The sequence below is a fragment of the Squalius cephalus genome, assembly GCF_949319135.1.
Source record: "Squalius cephalus genome assembly, chromosome: 6".
NCBI lineage: Eukaryota > Metazoa > Chordata > Actinopteri > Cypriniformes > Leuciscidae > Squalius > Squalius cephalus.
The window spans coordinates 31,622,421-31,642,811 of NC_137127.1; the positions used below are offsets into that span (position 1 = coordinate 31,622,421).

The window sequence follows — 20,391 nt, forward strand, 5'->3', positions numbered from 1 at the left end:
TTCCCACTGTACCTAGTAGAACACTTAAGTAAATGTCCCATTGAAATTAATGGGATTTTATGGATTTAGGTGAAGAAAGTGTACACATAATACATTTTGGTCTGTACCATGAAGAGAAAACTGATTCAACTATATAAACTATATATTTTCTGAAAGCGTAGACTCTCAGGATGTGATCTAACATGACATGAAACATGTCCCACCCACGTCATTAGTATACTGCCCAAGCATAACACATTGGGTATTGGTAAATCGGGTATATGGCTGATACCTAAAAAAAGTAGTAGTATGTGCATGTCTGTCTGTGTGTGTGTGTGTGTGTATGTGTGTGTGTTTGTGTATGTGTGTGTCTGTGTGTGTGTGTGTCTGTGCGTGTATGTATGCGTGCGTACATGTGTGTGTGCGTGTGTGTTTGTGTGTGTGTGTGTCTGTGCATGTGGATTTGTATGTGTGTGTATGGGTGTGTGTCTGTGCGTGTGGATGTCAGTGTGTGTGCATGCTTGCGTTTGTTTGTATTCCTGCATGTGTGTGTGTGACAGTATCATCCTAAACCAGCAACCCTTCGCTCAACAGCACCATCTACAGGCCGATGAGTGTACAGTCACTAAATGTGCACATAAATGAATTTATTTATTTTATACCCCCCCCATGGATGAAATTCTACGAAACTTAGCATACCCCCAGAAGATGTCAAGTTAATCATACACATGAAATATGGTGCAGTTCTGAACATCTCCACTGAAGATAGGGGCGATTAAAGCAGAATGATATTGCATTTTCATTTTTTATGGGAGGGGCGCAAATCACAAATGAGTGATTATGGGCTAGGTTGATGTGGGCCCTTAAGACCAACATACCATAAAAATTTCTTCATCCTCGGTTCCACGGTTCAAGTAGTTATTTAGGAAAAACTGCATTTTTTGGGTTTGGGGGGGCCCAGCGCGGGGGGGGGGGGGGGGGGGTGGGAGTGGCCCCTGGGGACCAAACAAAATTTTTCCGTAAAAGTCTAGTGGGGCTACATGCCCACCAAATTTCATGTTCCCCGGTGTTTCGGTGTCCCTGGTATCGTTGACGGAAAATTCAGTAGATTGACGGGAAAAAAAAACTAAAAAACTTTGACAATCGATTATGGGCTAGGTTGATGTGGGCCCTTAAGACCAACATACTTTGCAAATTTCTTCATCCTCGGTGCCACGGTTCAGGTAGTTATTTAGGAAAAACTGCATTTTTTGGGTTTGGGGGGGCCCAGCGCGGGGGGGGGAGTGGCCCCCGGGGACCAAACGAAATTTTTCCGTAAAAGTCTAGTGGGGCTACATGCTCACCAAATTTCATGTTCCCCGGTGTTTCGGTGTCCCTGGTATCGTTGACGGAAAATTCAGTAGATTGACGGGAAAAAAAAACAAAAAAAAAACTTTGACAATCCCTATATGACCGCTTTCGCTAGCTACGCTAGCGGCGGTCATAATAAATAAAAGGTTTTCCAAAAAATTATATTTCTTCTTGCTTGACTTTATTTATATATGTGACCTTGAAGTAATCCAAAAGTAATCAATTACATTACTTTCATATTGTGGTACTTGGATCATGTTACTGAATACTTTTTTCATTAAGTAATTTGTAACTGTAACGGAATACATTTTTTAAAGTAACCCTCCTAAGCCTGTACAGGTAACATTACTTGACAAGGACACATGGCAAACATGAGGGCTTAAATACACTAGACTAATGACTGAACAAGACACACCTGTGCACAATGAAACAATGAACCAATAGCCGCTTTCCGACCGAAGGAACCTTTTCACAGTTCCTAGAACTATTGGCTAAAGTACCCGGATGTCGGCGTGTTCGCACCGCAGGAACTAGGAACGATTTTAGTTCTAGGAACTCCATTTGTAGGAAACTAATTTAGGTCCTACTTCAGAGTAGGGTCTAAACCAGCACTATAGGAACTACCCATGACGTTAGTGTACGCTGATTGACCGAACGCACATGGAACACCAGCACCCGCCATTTTTAAAACAGCTAGAATGTAAACACACAGATTATAGCCTATATATTTACTCCATAAACTAACTATACAAAGTTTAAACATGGAAAACAGTGATAGATGGGTCTCTAAACCTTTATGCTGAAGAGAAAATCCAACGCAACTTTGAGGGGACCAAGCCAAACATGATTATGTTTATCTACCCAGCTAGCAACACTGGACATCAACCACACGGCATAGGCTAATAACCTTTTTTCATATACTGTCTACTTTCTATAACAGTTCTATCTGATAAGATATTAAACAGTACTGTTAGACAGATCGCTAACTAATAAACACAGAGAATGCGAGCATTGTTTGCTCTGGCGTTCTCAGCGCCGCCAAAATAAAGGTCTGTCGCGCCGTCAAAATAAAAGTCACCGTGCTTGCGTCACTCCCTTACCCCTCTTACCAGTTCCTATGGCCACTTGGCCAGTGCGAATGCAAACAGCAAAACCGAGTTTGGGGGAGAGTAGTTCTTAGATCTGTTTAGAAGTGGACAGTTCCTAGAACTAAGTTCCTGTAACTACTTGGTCGGAAAGCGGCTAATGACAACACAGAAGACATGGCAGGATCACATGACACCAACATGACAGAGACAATGAGACAAGAGGCTTGTTCAACTTAATCCGGCGCTGCACAGACTGATCAGTGTATGACATCAAAGTACCGTGAGAGTGATTAGAGAGCAGCCGTATGCTGTATGCTTTTGAATCGCTCTCGCGGTACTTTGATGTCATAAACCGGTCTGTCATGATCAGTCTTTTCAGTGCTGGTTCAAGTCGAACAAGCCTAAGAATATGAAACCTGAACATGACACAAAAACCAAACAACCAGTGACACATATGATGTTCAGATGTCCACAAACTTTTGACCATGTGGTGTTAGCATGTAAATCCATGGGCTAGAAAAACAAGGTTTTGAGGCTCAATTGAATATTACAAAGATTGGAATAAAACTCTATTAGAAAGAGAGGGACCATTAAAATTTGTTTGATTTTATTTTAAATACAGTATTTACTGTACCCTTTGAACATTTGAAAACATTTGAGCTTTTTTAAAAAGCTAAATCTGGAAAATAATAGGGAGTTACTTGAAACTGTATTGTACTTGCCCAAGGAACAGTGTGTTTCTTTGCTTCACCCATATGTTGTGTTTGTGCTCCAAACTGAAACAATTTGCTAGAGTGGCTGTACAGCACAACTTTGGTAAACATCACTGCCATGTTTCCCTCAGTGTTCCTGGTGAGGTTTTTACCTTTTATGATAGTGAGCTCATTCCTATTCAGTTTACACAGTATGTATTACAGGGCTAGTCATTTGTGTTGGAGCTTAAGTCAGACCCACACTGCTGAGACATTCTTGACAATAAAAATACAGTTAAATGCTCATGCTCAGTAAAAATCACAACGGTGGCATATGGATTTATGCAACAGCAGTGGATTTGGTTCAGAGGAGTGTACACAGCAAGGTTACATGTCCTAGATTTGATTCTCAATTGAAGCAATGGCAAGAAACAAAACAAACAAACAAAAAATAGTATTAGGGGATTGGGCTGCTGTGTAAATATAAAGTGGAGGGACTGGAATGGCAGAAGAAAACTGGACAAAAACCTGTTGAATCTCCTTGCATCCCAGGAAATGCACTGAAATCCATTTTCTCCCTGTCGTCATAGGCCACAGACACACCAGAGGACAGAAACAACCCAGTTCTGCTTTATAACAAGCTGCCTCTGGAGACCATGAACAACAACTTCACCCTGGACTTTGATTCCAGGGTAAAAAAAAGAAGAAGAAGAAGAAGGAAAAAAAAAAAAAAAATTGTTACCTCCCATGCTACTGCATACAATTCCTTATCATAAACATCTATGGAGTTTTCCTATAATATGTATAATTTGATCTTTAATGAACAGTATTATTTTTCTTATCCTCATATAAATGAAATAACTGATTTTGTTCTGCACTGCTCCTATTCAGGTGTTTAACTGGACGCTCTTTACTAACAAGATCATGGATACAGTTGGTGTTCCTATTACAGACAGTGAGGAGGTTATTGTGTACGCCCCAAATTACTTTAAGAGGCTCAACACTGTTCTTGCCAAGTACACAAAGAGGTAGTTCACTGCATGCACAGTTTTCTATCTAGTGCTCTAGTCTGGAATATGCTTTTAAAATGTTGCTATAGAACACAACCACACTATATTATATTATATTTCTAGTATACAATATGCATAATGTGCTTGCAAATTTTCTTTATACATGGAATATCAGCATGGGCTATTAAATTTACTAAATGTGCAGGATACAATGTATGAAATGCTGTATCCTACAATACAATGTGCAAACCTTGACAAATGAATCAGAAGCAATCTGAAACGCCTTTTAGTCAGCATGGAACGAAAACTTTTTTTCTTCTTCTTTTTTTTTTACCTATTTTTATGTATCTGAGTGAAGCGACTTAATATGGGACAAGGCCTTATTTTGTCCATCAGAACATCGACACATGTCATTTGCTAATTGCAGCATTTGTTTCATGTAAGGGACAGTTTGCTCGAGGAGAGGTTTTAAAACTCATCTGGCCATTGGAAAACCTTAATGCCCAGTCCTTGCTCATGTCATTGCGAGGGGAAGGGGACATTCATATTTTTGATTAAAGATCATGAGTACACATGAGTAAAAAAAAATAATAATGTGCACGGTTAATTTATTATGAACACTGAAACATTCTATAAAAAAACTAAGAATTGTACATTTTGACTTTAACATCTGTTTTTTAACTAACTTTTTTGTTCAGATAGCAAAATGTAAAGATGTGTACACTTTAAAAATGCTGAAGAACATCTCAGGTTACGCATGTAACGGTTCTCTGAGAGGGAACAAGATGTTGCATTGTGCAAAACAAGCCATCACATTGGCCGGAGAAAGGTCAGGTGACGTAACGTCGAGGGAGTATTGATACAAGCTTAGTATGGGTTGTTTCAAGACCTTGACCCCTCAGTGTGGAGATCTGGAAAAAATGGCAGATGTTTATGGGGCTGATGTCCCTGACCACTAGTGAGAAAGTACTCATATAGCTTTTATATACCTTGTTTTGCGTTTTCACTTCTGGCCATTCAATACTAAGTTTCTCTACCGCTCGAGTAACCACCTCTAACAGCAGCAAGGGAAAGGACAGAACCCATCTCAAACTCATCCACCAGATCCATCTTTGAACCTCATGATTTAAGTCGACACGCCGCCTTGGCAGATGTGGGACCCTAACCACAGGGCACAGACGGCTGACTCCCATCCCTCGAGAAGAGAGCTGGACATGAGCGGAGCTTCCTCAAAGTGAATTTCTCACAGTGAGTGCAATCGCCTCCCCCAAGAGAAGATCTAGCATGCTCCGTTCCTAAGCATATCACACAGATCATGTTTGTCACTCCTTATAAGAAAGTGGGGGCATGGCGGAACACACTGCTTATATTGCTTGTCTGATGCCATGGCTTGATCTTTCACAACAAACATTGACTGTAGACAAACTTAGATTCTTTTTTCGTTTACTTCTAACATACACAATGGACTTTCCATTGTGACACACGTAAACAGACGGCTTCCTGGAGACAAAGAAGCTGATGACAAGTTTTTCGGGCGTCTATTTATGGTCTTCATGGCTCACTGATGTTACGTCACATGATCTTTCTCTGGCCAATGTGATTGGCTTGTTTTCCACACGTGCTTCAGACACCGGCTCACACAGAAGCATTCCCATAGTGTTAACGTCATAATGCAGCGTTGAGTTCCACTCAAAAGGGAACTATCTCTATAACTGGGCTCCCTGAATTCACTAGACAAATTAAACATATACAGTATAAACCAAGTGATTGTATGTGCAGGGACATGCAGAACTACCTGGTGTGGCGTTTTGTTATGAATCTGGTGGTTGGTTTAAGCAGGCAATACAGGGAAACCAGAAAAGCTTTCAGAAAGGTAAAGACCAAAAACATTTTATTCAAACTGTGAATTAACTGTCATAATTTAAAAAAAAAAACATTTATGCTCTTTATCCCAACTTAGGCTATCTATGGGAGTACATCTGAAGCAGCAGTTTGGAGACAGTGTGCCATCTATGTGAACAACAACATGGAGAATGTTGTGGGGAGATTGTACGTGGAGGAAGCCTTTGCTAGAGATAGCAAAGATATGGTGAGCTGTGTGGGCATGCAGTGTATGTCTGTGTGGGTCCTATAATGGTTTCTGGATGTGCTTGTGTGTTTGTACATAATCTCAGTCCTGTGTGGGATGACTTGTGTTAGGTCCATTTCCTCAAATGCATAAGAACAGCTGAGCAGTGCACCAATGCCACCTGTCATAAAACACACTCTAACACTCCATTAATCACTGGACTCTTCTGGCCTCAAGCCCACCACATGCACATGGTAGCACCCTGCACAGTGTGTGTGTGGGTGGGTTTTTCTTCAACTATGGCCACTGGGAATAGAAAAATGAATAAATAAATAAATAAATGAAAAAAAACAACTTAAAAATATTTTTACACTAACTAAGTCATTTTTGAGAAAACACTGTTGTGAATATTTCCATCACATCTCAACCTACAGTATGTGTTTTTCATAGCACAGTTTCTGTCATGGAAATGACATTTTAATCATCCTTTGTTAGCATGTTTGTAGCCTAAATACAAACATATATATAGTGGGAAGAACAAGTATTTGATACACTGCTGATTTTGCAGGTTTTAACACTTACAAAGCATGTAGAAGTCTGTCATTTTTATCATAGGTACCCTTCAACTGTGAGTGACGGAATCTAAAACAAAAATCCAGAAAATCACATTGTATGATTTTTAAGTAATTAATTTGCATTTTATTGCATGACATAAGTATTTTATACATCAGAAAAGCAGAACTTAATATTTGGTACAGAAACCTTTGTTTGCAATTACAGAGATCATACGTTTCCTGTGGTTCTTGACTAGGTTTGCACACACTGCAGCAGGGATTTTGGCCCACTCCTCCATACAGACCTTCTCCAGATCCTTCAGGTTCCGGGGCTGTTGCTGGACAATACGGACTTTCAGCTCCCTCCAATGATTTTCTTTTCGGTTCAGGTCTGGAGACTGGCTAGGCCACCCCAGGACCTTGAGATGCTTCTTACGGAGCCACTCCTTAGTTGCCCTGGCTGTGTGTTTCAGGTCGTTGTCATGCTGGAAGACCCAGCCACGACCCATCTTCAATGCTCTTACTGAGGGAAGGAGGTTGTTGGCCAAGATCTCGCGATACATGGCCCCATCTATCCTCCCCTCAATACGGTGCAGTCGTCCTGTCCCCTTTGCAGAAAAGCATCCCCAAAGAATGATGTTTCCACCTCCATGCTTCACGGTTGGGATGGTGTTCTTGGTGGTCTGATCGATTGCTCCTGTCTGCCTCGCTGCCTGCTGTGAGTGTGTTTGCTTCGGTGCTGTAAGCTCCGTCTTAGCCTCGTATTTCCTTGTTTTGAACCATCATTTACTACAATTTCTAGTTGTTTATACTACTACTAAATACATCTTACCCAACATCTCAGATTAACCTGACATCGCTAGCTTCCGTTACTACTAGCACAACACGCTAGTAATTCGCTAGCCTGTTAACGCGCCACCCGTGCGCTCAGCTATTTTTATTTATTTATTTTTCTCTCGCGCGCTCGCGCCTTTGAGTTCATAAAAGCTCAGGTGAGTAAGAATCACTCAACAAACACGGTGAGTAATGTCTTGTCCTGTTATTGTCACCTGCACTTCATGTCACATGTTTAGCATAGCTTTCTCTGTTGGCAATATAGGATTTATATGTGATAAATGCAAGGAGACAGTTAGGCTGACAGAGAAGATTTCAGAACTAGAAACACGCATCCAAACTTTAATTGAGGATAGTAAGAGTGCTAGAGCTTCAGATACTATTTTGGATGCACCTAGCATAGTGAACTCTTTACATGATGCGGTTCCAGCTGAAGTAGAGCCCATGCAGCCGGGCAAATGGGTGACAGTGAGGGATCGCTCTAGTCGCGGATCAAAAAACCACTCTTCCGTTCCGATTACCATAACAAATCGATTTGCCCCGCTCAGTGAAACACCCACTGAGAATGATTGTGCCCTAGTTATTGGCGATTCTATTACACGGAACGTGAAAATAGAGACACCAACCACCATAGTCACATGTTTGCCGGGAGCCAGAGCGCCTGACATCAAAGCAAATTTAAAAGTGCTGGCTAATGCTAAACGTAAATTCTCTAAGATCATTATTCACGTCGGCACTAATGATGTTCGACTCCGCCAGTCGGAGATCACTAAAATTAATATTAAAGAGGTGTGTGAACTCGCAAGTACGATGTCAAGCACTGTAATTTGCTCTGGCCCCCTTCCTGTTCGCAGGAGTGATGAGATAGTCAGTAGTATGGAGTGAAAACAGTCTCAAAACCTTCCACAAATGCACGCGAGAGATCCACATGCGTGAGCAGCAATCCACAAATGCACGCGAGAGATCCACATGCGCGCGCAGCAATCCACAAATGCACGCGAGAGATCCACATGCGCGCGCAGCAATCCACAAATGCACGCGAGAGATCCACACACGCAAAGCAATCCACAAATGCACGCGAGAGATCCACACACGCAAAGCAATCCACAAATGCACGCGAGAGATCCACACACGCAAAGCAATCCACAAATGCACGCGAGAGATCCACACACGCAAAGCAATCCACAAATGCACGCGAGAGATCCACACACGCAAAGCAATCCACAAATGCACGCGAGAGATCCACATGCGCGCGCAGCAATCCACAAATGCACGCGAGAGATCCACATGCATGCAAAGCAATCCACAAATGCACGCGAGAGATCCACACACGCAAAGCAATCCACAAATGCACGCGAGAGATCCACACACGCAAAGCAATCCACAAATGCACGCGAGAGTTTATCTCTCTCTCTCTCACACACACACACACACACACACACACAGCGATACACGAATGCACGCGAGAGATCCACACACACACACACAGTGATCCACACACACGGCAATCGTGCATTATTGTCCTTACTCGCATTGCTTTGCTCACAACACAATTCACAACTTTGCTTTATCTGTACCTGTAATTTCAGAGTCTTTTGCATTGGTGTTCTGCCTTAAGAATGCCCCTGAATATGCGCTTTTGTATCTGTGGAATCTTTTGAGACTGTCGTTCCGCAGCCCTGATTCACAAATGCACACAAGCCTATCTGTCCCGTAGACTGTGATCTGTCCCCATACATTACCTGCAAAGATGCTATATGGTGTCTTCCTCCAGAGGGCGCTAACCGGCCTTCGAGCTGAATCTCCCAAAGGGCTGGATTCATTTCATTTTCTGACTTAGCGAGACAACTGAAGTCTAAACATTTTTCACTAAATATCATATACATACATGCAAAGGTAGAGTAAAACCAAACCCCTTTTTTATTCTTCAACGTGAAATCAGAATAGGCTATATAACCTATTAAGAAAACCATTCAGATAACAGGAAAGCTTTAAAGCATTTATGTAACTGTTGGCAAACTACAAGGCTGTACGTTTTCTTTTGTCTATATAATTGTAGTTCTGAATGTACTTTGTGTAATGTAATAACCCCTCCCTTCACATACATATATTAAATGGAAATTAATATATTTTCAGCAATTACCTGTATGTTTTGCTTTCCTTATTTTTAAAGAAAGGATGAATGCTTCCACATAATTTAACCAACAAAGTAAAATATTTCTTTCAAAAGAATCCACAAGTATTACCCTCAAGTAAACAATTCTCATGCAAACCATTACATGCAAAAGTTGGAAAGTGAGATTTGCGTCAGTTGCTCCTTTTGTGGTGAATCAGATGAACCAGTTGTTCATCTTTTTTTTGATCTGTTCATTTACTATAAAGCTTTAGCAAAAAAAAAAAAAAAAAAAAAAAGTTTATTAAGAGTTAGATAATAAAAGTGGGGGGAAAGTATATTATTTCAACCAACTAAATAATGAGACTGGATGATATACTCATTTCAAGGCAATATTTATTTGGCTGCAACCACAACACAAAAAACACTTTAAATTTAATGGTTCATTAATTGCCAAACATGTTTTTTCAATCTGCGAAAACAGGAATAGTTCACCCAAAAAAATGAAAGTTCTGTCACCGTTTACTCACCCTTAAGTTGTTTCAAACCTGTATGAGTTTCTTTCTTCAGCTGAACACAAATGAAGATATTTCGAAGAATGTCAGAAACCAGACGGTTAACGGAACCCATTAAATTCCATAGTAGAAAAAAAATAATACTATGCAAGTCAATGGCTACTGTCAACTGTCTGGTTTCTGACATTCTGAAGAAAGAAACTCATACAGGTTTGAAACAACTTAAGGGTGAGTAAACGGTGACAGAACTTTCATTTTTTGGGTGAACTATTCCTGTTTTCGCAGATTGAAAAAACATGTTTGGCAATTAATGAATCATTAAATTTAAAGTGGTTTTTGTGTTGTGGTTGCAGCCAAATAAATATTGCCTTGAAATGAGTATATCATCCAGTCTCATTATTTAGTTGGTTGAAATAATATACTTTCCCCCCACTTTTATTATCTAACTCTTAATAAACTTTTTTTTATTTTTTTTTATTTTTTTTTTTTGCTAAAGCTTTATAGTAAATGAACAGATCAAAAAAAGATGAACAACTGGTTCATCTGATTCACCACAAAAGGAGCAACTGACGCAAATCTCACTTTCCAACTTTTGCATGTAATGGTTTGCATGAGAATTGTTTACTTGAGGGTAATACTTGTGGATTCTTTTGAAAGAAATATTTTACTTTGTTGGTTAAATTATGTGGAAGCATTCATCCTTTCTTTAAAAATAAGGAAAGCAAAACATACAGGTAATTGCTGAAAATATATTCATTTCCATTTAATATATGTGTGTGAGGGGAGGGGTTATTACATTACACAAAGTACATTCAGAACTACAATTATATAGACAAAAGAAAACGTACAGCCTTGTAGTTTACCAACAGTTACATAAATGCTTTAAAGCTTTCCTGTTATCTGAATGGTTTTCTTAATAGGTTATATAGCCTATTCTGATTTCACGTTGAAGAATAAAAAAGGGGTTTGGTTTTACTCTACCTTTGCATGTATGTATATGATATTTAGTGAAAAATGTTTAGACTTCAGTTGTCTCGCTAAGTCAGAAAACGAAATGAATCCAGCCCTTTGGGAGATTCAGCTCGAAGGCCGGTTAGCGCCCTCTGGAGGAAGACACCATATAGCATCTTTGCAGGTAATGGGGACAGATCACAGTCTACGGGACAGATAGGCTTGTGTGCATTTGTGAATCAGGGCCGCGGAACGACAGTCTCAAAAGATTCCACAGATACAAAAGCGCATATTCAGGGGCATTCTTAAGGCAGAACACCAATGCAAAAGACTCTGAAATTACAGGTACAGATAAAGCAAAGTTGTGAATTGTGTTGTGAGCAAAGCAATGCGAGTAAGGACAATAATGCACGATTGCCGTGTGTGTGGATCGCTGTGTGTGTGTGTGTGTGTGTGTGGATCTCTCGCGTGCATTCGTGTATCGCTGTGTGTGTGTGTGTGTGTGTGTGTGTGTGTGTGTGTGTGAGAGAGAGAGAGAGATAAACTCTCGCGTGCATTTGTGGATTGCTTTGCGTGTGTGGATCTCTCGCGTGCATTTGTGGATTGCTTTGCGTGTGTGGATCTCTCGCGTGCATTTGTGGATTGCTTTGCGTGTGTGGATCTCTCGCGTGCATTTGTGGATTGCTGCGCGCGCATGTGGATCTCTCGCGTGCATTTGTGGATTGCTTTGCGTGTGTGGATCTCTCGCGTGCATTTGTGGATTGCTTTGCGCATGTGGATCTCTCGCGTGCATTTGTGGATTGCTGCGCGCGCATGTGGATCTCTCGCGTGCATTTGTGGATTGCTGCGCGCGCATGTGGATCTCTCGCGTGCATTTGTGGATTGCTGCTCACGCATGTGGATCTCTCGCGTGCATTTGTGGAAGGTTTTGAGACTGTTTTCACTCCATACAGTAGATTGTGTTCGCTTAACGGTTGGCTGTCTAAGTGGTGTCCGCTTAATAATATAGAATTTATAGACAATTGGAAAAGTTTTTGGGGCAAACCTGACCTGTTGAAAAGAGATGGTATTCATCCCTCCTGGGATGGTGCTGCTCTTCTCTCTAGTAATATGGCTCATAGTCTTAGAGCTCAAACATGACAATCTGGGGCTCAGGTCAGGAAGCAGACAGACTGGCTAAACCGACCGTCTGCTAGCGGCCTCGCGTCACCCAGGTCAGATAAATCCCGTCACATAGAGCCTCTTTCACCTAGCTATCATCATATAGAGACTGTGTCTGTTCCCCGAATTTGGAAATCCAAAAAACGTTTAAACCCATCTAAGGTTAAAAATTTAATTGATGTTCAACAAATAAAAAACAGCTATAATACAGGTGAGCAAATGCTAAAGCTTGGGTTGCTGAATATTCGATCGCTTACTTCAAAAGCACTCATTGTTAATGATATGATTTCAGATAATAACCTAGATGTGCTGTGTTTGACAGAAACCTGGCTAAAACCAAATGATTACATTACTTTAAATGAGTCCACCCCGCAAAATTACTGTTATAAACATGAGCCTCGTCTGAAACGCAAAGGGGGAGGAGTTCCTGTAATCTATAGTAATATTTTCAAAACCACTAAGAAATCAAGTTTTAAATATAATTATTTTGAAGTGTTAGTACTTAATGTAAAAATATATAGTATAAATGATAAATCACGTTTGAGATTTGTGCTGGCTACTGTATACAGGCCACCAGGGCACCATAAAGATTTTATCAAAGAATTTGCGGACTTTCTATCAGAATTAATATTGACTGCAGATAAAGTACTAATTGTTGGTGATTTTAATATACACATCGATAATGAAAAAGATGCATTGGGATTGGCATTTAAAGACATTGTAAACTCAATTGGAGTTAGACAACACGTGTCAGGACCTACTCATCGTCGTAATCATACTCTAGATCTAATATTATCACACGGAATAGATGCTGATGCCGTTGAAATTCTGCAGCAGAGCGATGACATCTCAGATCATTATCTAGTCTCGTGTAAACTTCATTTAGCCAAGGCTGCAAAGCCGACTCCGTGTTTCAAATATGTTAGACCTATTACTTCTGCCACTAAAGATTGCTTTATTAATAATCTTCCTAATCAGTTTCACCATCTCAGCATCCCGGATAGCTTAGACGAACTCGATATTGCAACAGAAACTTTTAACTCTCTCTTTTCCAGCACTTTAGACACAGTTGCTCCGTTGCGCTTAAAGAAGATTAAAGAAAATAGTCCAACGCCGTGGTACAACGAGCACACTCAGGCCCTTAAGAGAGCAGCCAGAAAAATGGAGCGCAACTGGAAGAAAACAAAACTAGAGGTATTTTGCATTTCATGGAAAGAGAGCTCGATTGCTTACAGAGAGGCCTTAAAAGCTGCTAGATCTGCTTATTTTTCAAACCTATTAGAAGAAAATAAACATAATCCTAGGTATTTATTTGAAACGGTTGCTAAACTAACAAAAAAGAAAGCTTCAAACACAGAAGTTTCCAAGCAGCACAGCAGTAATGACTTTATGAACTTCTTCACTTATAAGATTGATAATATCAGGGAGAAAATTATAACTATGCAACCGTCTACTACAGTATCGCATCAGGCAGTGCATTGTAGTCTCCCTGAGGAAAAATTTGATTCGTTCGTTGCTATAGGAGAGGAAGAATTTACTAAACTCGTTAAATCATCTAAATCTACAACATGTATGTTAGACCCTATACCGACTAAGCTACTGAAAGAAATACTTCCAGAGGTCATAGATCCTCTTCTTAATATCATTAATTCATCTTTGTCTCTAGGATACGTACCAAAAACCTTTAAGCTGGCTATGATTAAACCGCTTGTTAAAAAAACGCAACTTGATCCTACAGAATTAGTCAATTACAGGCCGATCTCGAATCTACCTTTTCTGTCAAAGATATTAGAAAAAGCAGTATCTTAACAACTGTGTTCCTTTCTAGAAAGAAATGATATCTGTGAGGATTTTCAGTCAGGATTTAGATCGTACCATAGTACTGAGACTGCTCTCGTTAGAGTCACAAATGATTTCCGATCGTGGTTGTGTCTCTCTATTAGTGTTACTCGATCTTAGTGCTGAATTTGATACTATCGACCACAACATTCTTTTAAATAGACTCGAAAATTATGTTGGCATTAGTGGAATCGCACTAGCATGGTTTATATCATACTTATCTGACCGTTATCAGTTTGTAGCAGTAAATGAAGAGATGTCTCATCGATCACAAGTTCAGTATGGCGTACCACAAGGCTCAGTACTAGGACCGCTGCTGTTCACTCTGTACATGCTACCATTAGGAGATATCATTAGGAAACATGGCATTAGCTTTCACTGTTATGCCGACGATACTCAGCTCTATATTTCTTCAAAACCTAACGAAACTTACCAATTCACTAAATTAACAGAATGCATAGCGTATATAAAAAATTGGATGACTCGTAATTTCCTACTTCTAAATTCTGAAAAAACAGAGTTTCTAATTATTGGACAAAAAACCTCCTCACGTAATAACCTAGAATACTGTCTAACACTTGATGGCTGCTCTGTTAAGTCTTCGTCGTCGGTTAGGAACCTGGGTGTGCTCTTTGATACCAATCTTTCATTTGAAAGTCACGTGTCTAGTATCTGTAAAACTGCATTTTTCCATCTTAAAAATATATCTAAATTACGTCATATGCTCTCATTGACAAATGTGGAACAATTAGTTCATGCGTTCATGACCTCAAGGCTAGATTATTGTAATGCTCTACTGGGTGGTTGCCCTGCACGCTTAATAAACAAACTACAGCTAGTTCAAAACGCAGCAGCTCGAGTTCTTACCAGAACCAGGAAGTATGACCATATTAGCCCGGTTCTGTCAAAACTGCACTGGCTCCCTATTAAACATCGCATCAATTTTAAAATATTGCTGATCACGTACAAAGCACTAAATGGTTTAGCTCCGCAGTACTTGAGCGAGCTCTTAACGCATTATAGTCCTTCACGTCTATTGCGATCTCAAAATTCCGGCCAGTTGATAATACCTAGAATATCAAAATCGACTGCTGGCGGTAGATCCTTCTCCTATTTAGCACCAAAACTTTGGAACAGCCTTCCTAACATTGTCCGGGAAGCAGACACACTCTGTCAGTTCAAAGCTAGACTAAAAACACATCTCTTTGACCTAGCATTCACATAATACATTATCGACTTCTATAATTCAATATTAGGCTGCATAGATTAGGTCAGCTGGAACCGGGAACACTTCCCATAAATCCTGATGTACTCGTTACATCATAAGAAGAATGGCATCTACGCTAATTTTAGTGTCTTTGTTTATCCCGAGGTTTTCCCACAGCCTGCCGGATCCAGGCCGTATCCAGATTTGATGAAGGACCTTCGCCTGGACCCGATGACCACGCAGTGCTGAAGTGCCAACTAGTCTCTCCCTATGGAGGATCCCTTTACCACTCTACAGATAAAGCGTTGTCGGGAAACTCAATTCGCGTATCTACCCCGAATTGATAAAATAAAATAAAATTCTGTATCAAAAATTATAAGGAAACACCAGTACTTTGTTTAGGCTTGGTTTGTAGGGAATTACAAACCTGCGTACATATATTCAAACGCACATAACTATAGAACCAATTCTTAATGCGCATGTGAACGCCATCAGCATTTCTCACAGGTTCGCGTTTAAAGTCTATGTAGAGAGAATTGTGTCGTCTTAGCGGCCCCTAATTTAATAACAAATGATCGTTGCGACGGAAGCAAATCAATCATAACTAACCTTAGCTGGAAAATAACTTTACTAAAGAACCGCTATAAAGCCAAAACAATCTCTGTTACCATAAATTATACGTTTATCTCTGTAAAGCTGCTTTGAAACAATCTACATTGTTAAAAGCGCTATATAAATGAAGATGACTTGACTTGACTTGACTTGGGGTTGTACTCATCCTTCTTCTTCCTCCAAACATGGCGACCAAAAAGCTCTATTTTTGTCTCATCAGACCACATGACCTTCTCCCATTCCTCCTCTGGATCATCCAGATGGTCATTGGCAAACTTCAGACGGGCCTGGACATGCGCTGGCTTGAGCAGGGGGACCTTGCGTGCACTGCAGGATTTTAATCCATGACGGCGTAGTGTGTTACTAATGGTTTTGTTTGAGACTGTGGTCCCAGCTCTCTTCAGGTCATTGACCAGGTCCTGCCTTGTAGTTCTGGGCTGATCCCTCACCTTCCTCATGATCATTGATGCCCCACGAGGTGAGATCTTGCATAGTGCCACAGACCGAGGGAGATTGACCGTCATCTTGAACTTCTTCCATTTTCTAATAATTGCGCCAACAGTTGTTGCCTTCTCACCAAGCTGCTTGCCTATTGTCCTGTAGCCCATCCCAGCCTTGTGCAGGTCTACAATTTTATCCCTGATGTCCTTACACAGCTCTCTGGTCTTGGTCATTGTGGAGAGGTTGGAGTCTGTTTGATTGAGTGAGTGGACAGGTGTCTTTTATACAGGTAACGAGTTCAAACAGGTACAGTTAATACAGGTAATGAGTGGAGAACAGGAGGGCTTCTTAAAGAAAAACTAACAGGTCTGTGAGAGCTGGAATTCTTACTGGTTGGTAGGTGATCAAATACTTATGTCATGCAATAAAATGCAAATTAATTATTTAAAAATCATACAATGTGATTTTCTGGATTTTTGTTTTAGATTCTCTCACAGTTTAAGTGTACCTATGATAAAAATTACAGACCTCTACATGCTTTGTAAGTAGGGAAACCTGCAAAATCGGTAGTGTATCAAATACTTCCGACATTATAACTGTAAACAAAACGATACCTGCTCTATCTTCATGCAGCATATATTTTCTGGCTCTGTGTGCATCCTAATACAGCTCACACACAAGCACCTATACAACAGATTAACATGACGGTACAGGTTAGTCGATGAGATGAATCAATGTAACTACACAACAACTACATAAATGTATCCACTAACCATTCAGAAATGTCCAAGTCTAACAAGTTGCAGCCTCTTCCTGAGTCTCTCCATTTGTGACTGACTCCGGTTCAAACGTGTAAGGCTGCACTCCGCTACTGGTATTATTATTGCAATTTTTTCCTGGGAGAAATTGGGCTGTTATGTTGCTCCCATAGTATCTGAAGCACATGCAAAGGATCGGCCGTCGTCTGAACGGGGCGGGGAGCAGCATCTCATTTGCATCTAAAGGGACACAAAAAAACAGAGCTTTTTCTCTCACACCCAAAAAGGGGCAACTTTGTCAAGCTATAATAAAAAAAATCTGGGTGGTATTTTGAGCTGAAGCTTCACAGACACATTCTGAGGACGTCAGAGATTTATATTGCATCATGTGAAACTGGGCATAATAGGTCACCTTTAAATTAATAATTTGATACAATGCACACTATGTACATACATGTTTTACATTGTTCTTATATTATTATTATTATTATTATTATTACCTCCATGCAATTACATCTGTAAATAATTTCTGTAAATAAAGCTTTAATTATACTGTTGACATTTCCCTTCCCTTATATCTCAGCCTTAAACCTACTCATACCACTAAACCTGTCCCAAACCTTACCTGTAACCCCACCTCAGTAGCAGCAAGTGTTTTACAATACAACATCAACACAATAAGTACATTTTTATGTAACCACATAGTAGTTAAAGACACTTAATGTTATGTGCATTTTACTTTCACACAGTTGCTAAAATATGTTACTTTGCACAGTCTTCATATCACAGTCCTGCAAAGATGACAAAAAATTCACTCGCATTTCCTGTCCTGCGGCAAAACATGAGAGCAGTTGCGTTTTAGACCAAACATATAATGGTGAGTGAGTGCGACCTGGATGCATCAGTGAATGGTGAGATATTTTGTTTAAAAAAATTATCCTGCCAGAAGAATTGCGTGATAACTTGATTATGCTTTGTTCTGTCTGTATCATCCCGGTGAGCTTTTATGAGGGTTTACGCATGCACTGTAAGGTGAATTTAGCATTTTCCAACATTTCAATGTGGATGAGAAACTTTTGGAAAATGCTTAAAAACGCTAGTGTGGACTGAGACCATTTTGACTGAGACCATTACCAAATGCAATAATCTCATGTGTACAATCATTTCATGTACAGGATGTGCTGTGTAATTTGATGAATATCAGCTTGCTTGATGACGTTTGTGTTTTTGGCACATCAGCAGCATTTGGTTTTATGACCATACTCTTCTGCATAAGCACATGCATAACAGCAAGCATTAGTATGTGGACTTGTGGGTGTGTGTGCCTGATCAGGTGACTGCTACCTTCCCACAAATCACTCTTTACATCTATGTCATGCCAGTGGGTTTGTGGTCACCAGGATGATGTTACAGATACTCACATGAAGTATATGCCAATAATTAGCGTGATACAGCAGTGTCTATCTGTCCAGGAGTCTATCTAGAAGTAATGGGAACAACATTCAGTCAGTTAGAGGTGGACAAAGTACACAACTTCCTTACTTGAGTGAAAGTACAGATACTACTGGTCAAATATTACTCCGTTACAAGTAGAAGTTGTAAAGACTTAAGTACTCAAGTATCAAAAGTAAAAAAAAATGAATGTCAATGCATTGTTTTAATATTGTTGCATTGTTCTATGTAATACTTACAGTACCTTATGCCTCTGAATCTATGCCTGTCTACCTACCCTCATATCAATATCAAATTTATTTCTAGAACACAGTTCTAGTAGTGGGATTGAATGTGAGATTGATAATAACCCTCAATAACGTCCACAATGGTGTCGGACACCCAAATGGCTGTTCCCTCAAATAGTTACCTATTTAAAGTTTTTTGGCTTTTAGTATGAATATGTTAGCCTTACTGTTATCTATAAGCTAGAGTGCACCAAAACAATGACAAAAATTGCATTCAGAAGACCAAACCCAACGTTGAAAATGAAAATCAGATTGATGTCAGAATCCAATATCAGTCGGGTTCTAACGTCATACTGACTTTAAAGGAAAACTTCGACTTTTTGGGACTTTAGCTTATTCACCGTATCCCCCAGAGTTAGATAAGTCCATACATACCTTTTTCATCTCCGTGCATGCTTTAAGTCTGTTTGACGCACCCACCGCTAGCCTAGCTTAGCACAAAGACTGGATGTAAATGGCTACAGCTAGCATACTAATCCCAATAAGTGACAAAATAACGCCAACATTTTCCTATTTACATGTTGTGATTTGTACAGTCACAGTGTGTACAAATAACAAGGTCATATGAGACAGCCATTTTTTAAATGTTTAAATACTGGGAACTATTTTCTCAGAAGGCGAAGCACAGCTACTTGGGCGGAGTGATTAGCGCAGCACCCGAGAAGCGCCGCTCCGTCAACAAAACCAACGTGACTAACTAACTAGTAGCGAACATGATTCGTGATCATGGCTGACTTTGAGGAATTGTCAGAGGATTTTTATTTGGTATCAAACCAAGATCCAGAACCATATCATTTTGAGCCAGAATACACAGACGAGGAGTTACAAACTTTGCAAGCTGATAGACAAGATGCCGAACAGACTGAGGTTGAGGGGAGAATCAGAACGGGAGTAACTTAGCCTACTATTTCACAAACAAGGTCACTGTTTCTCAAAAATGAAAACTGCCCATCACCCCCTCCAATTCATTAGCAAGTTGAAGGCTACAGTCCTGAAAGTTACCTTTAGCGCCACTTATTTGTTACTGGGGCGATAGAGCGCGTTTATGACAACACAATACTAACATTACAGGGGATACATGGAGCCCGGGAACAACTGTAATAGTAGTGAGCACCCTATTCATGTAATAGTGTCACTAAGGTTACATTACATCTAGCTAATGGCACTGTAACAGTAGGTTAGTCTTCTAAAAACATAACGGAACACTTACCGCAGCCGCAGGTGATCCACTTTGTCCTGTCTTTACTATCGATGGGATGGCCGTAACCTTCAGCACACGTTTCATGGTCCGTGTGGCAAATTCAATTTTTTTCAAAATAGTCGTCCTCAGTGAAATGTTCTGAGCAAACGCGATAGTCCTTGATGATGTCTACAGGTGTGTTTGGATCTATATCCAGAGCAAGTAGCCATTGATTCATCAGGTCAGCGTTTTTAGTTGGAATTCTATGAAACATCATGGTATTACCTGGTCTCCCCTGTT

At 40.2% G+C, this 20,391-nt stretch overlaps 1 protein-coding gene across 1 annotated transcript in view; it reads left to right on the forward strand.

The window, feature by feature from the left end:
- Positions 1 to 20,391, forward strand: part of LOC307160182 (neprilysin-like) — a 339,754-nt gene that overhangs the window by 272,048 nt on the left and 47,315 nt on the right. Inside the window, exons 10-13 of the mRNA XM_079874086.1 lie at positions 3,700 to 3,801; positions 4,001 to 4,137; positions 5,899 to 5,992; positions 6,080 to 6,208. Of these exons, the coding sequence (XP_079730212.1) occupies positions 3,700 to 3,801; positions 4,001 to 4,137; positions 5,899 to 5,992; positions 6,080 to 6,208 (462 nt within the window). The remainder of the gene's footprint in view (positions 1 to 3,699; positions 3,802 to 4,000; positions 4,138 to 5,898; positions 5,993 to 6,079; positions 6,209 to 20,391) is intronic.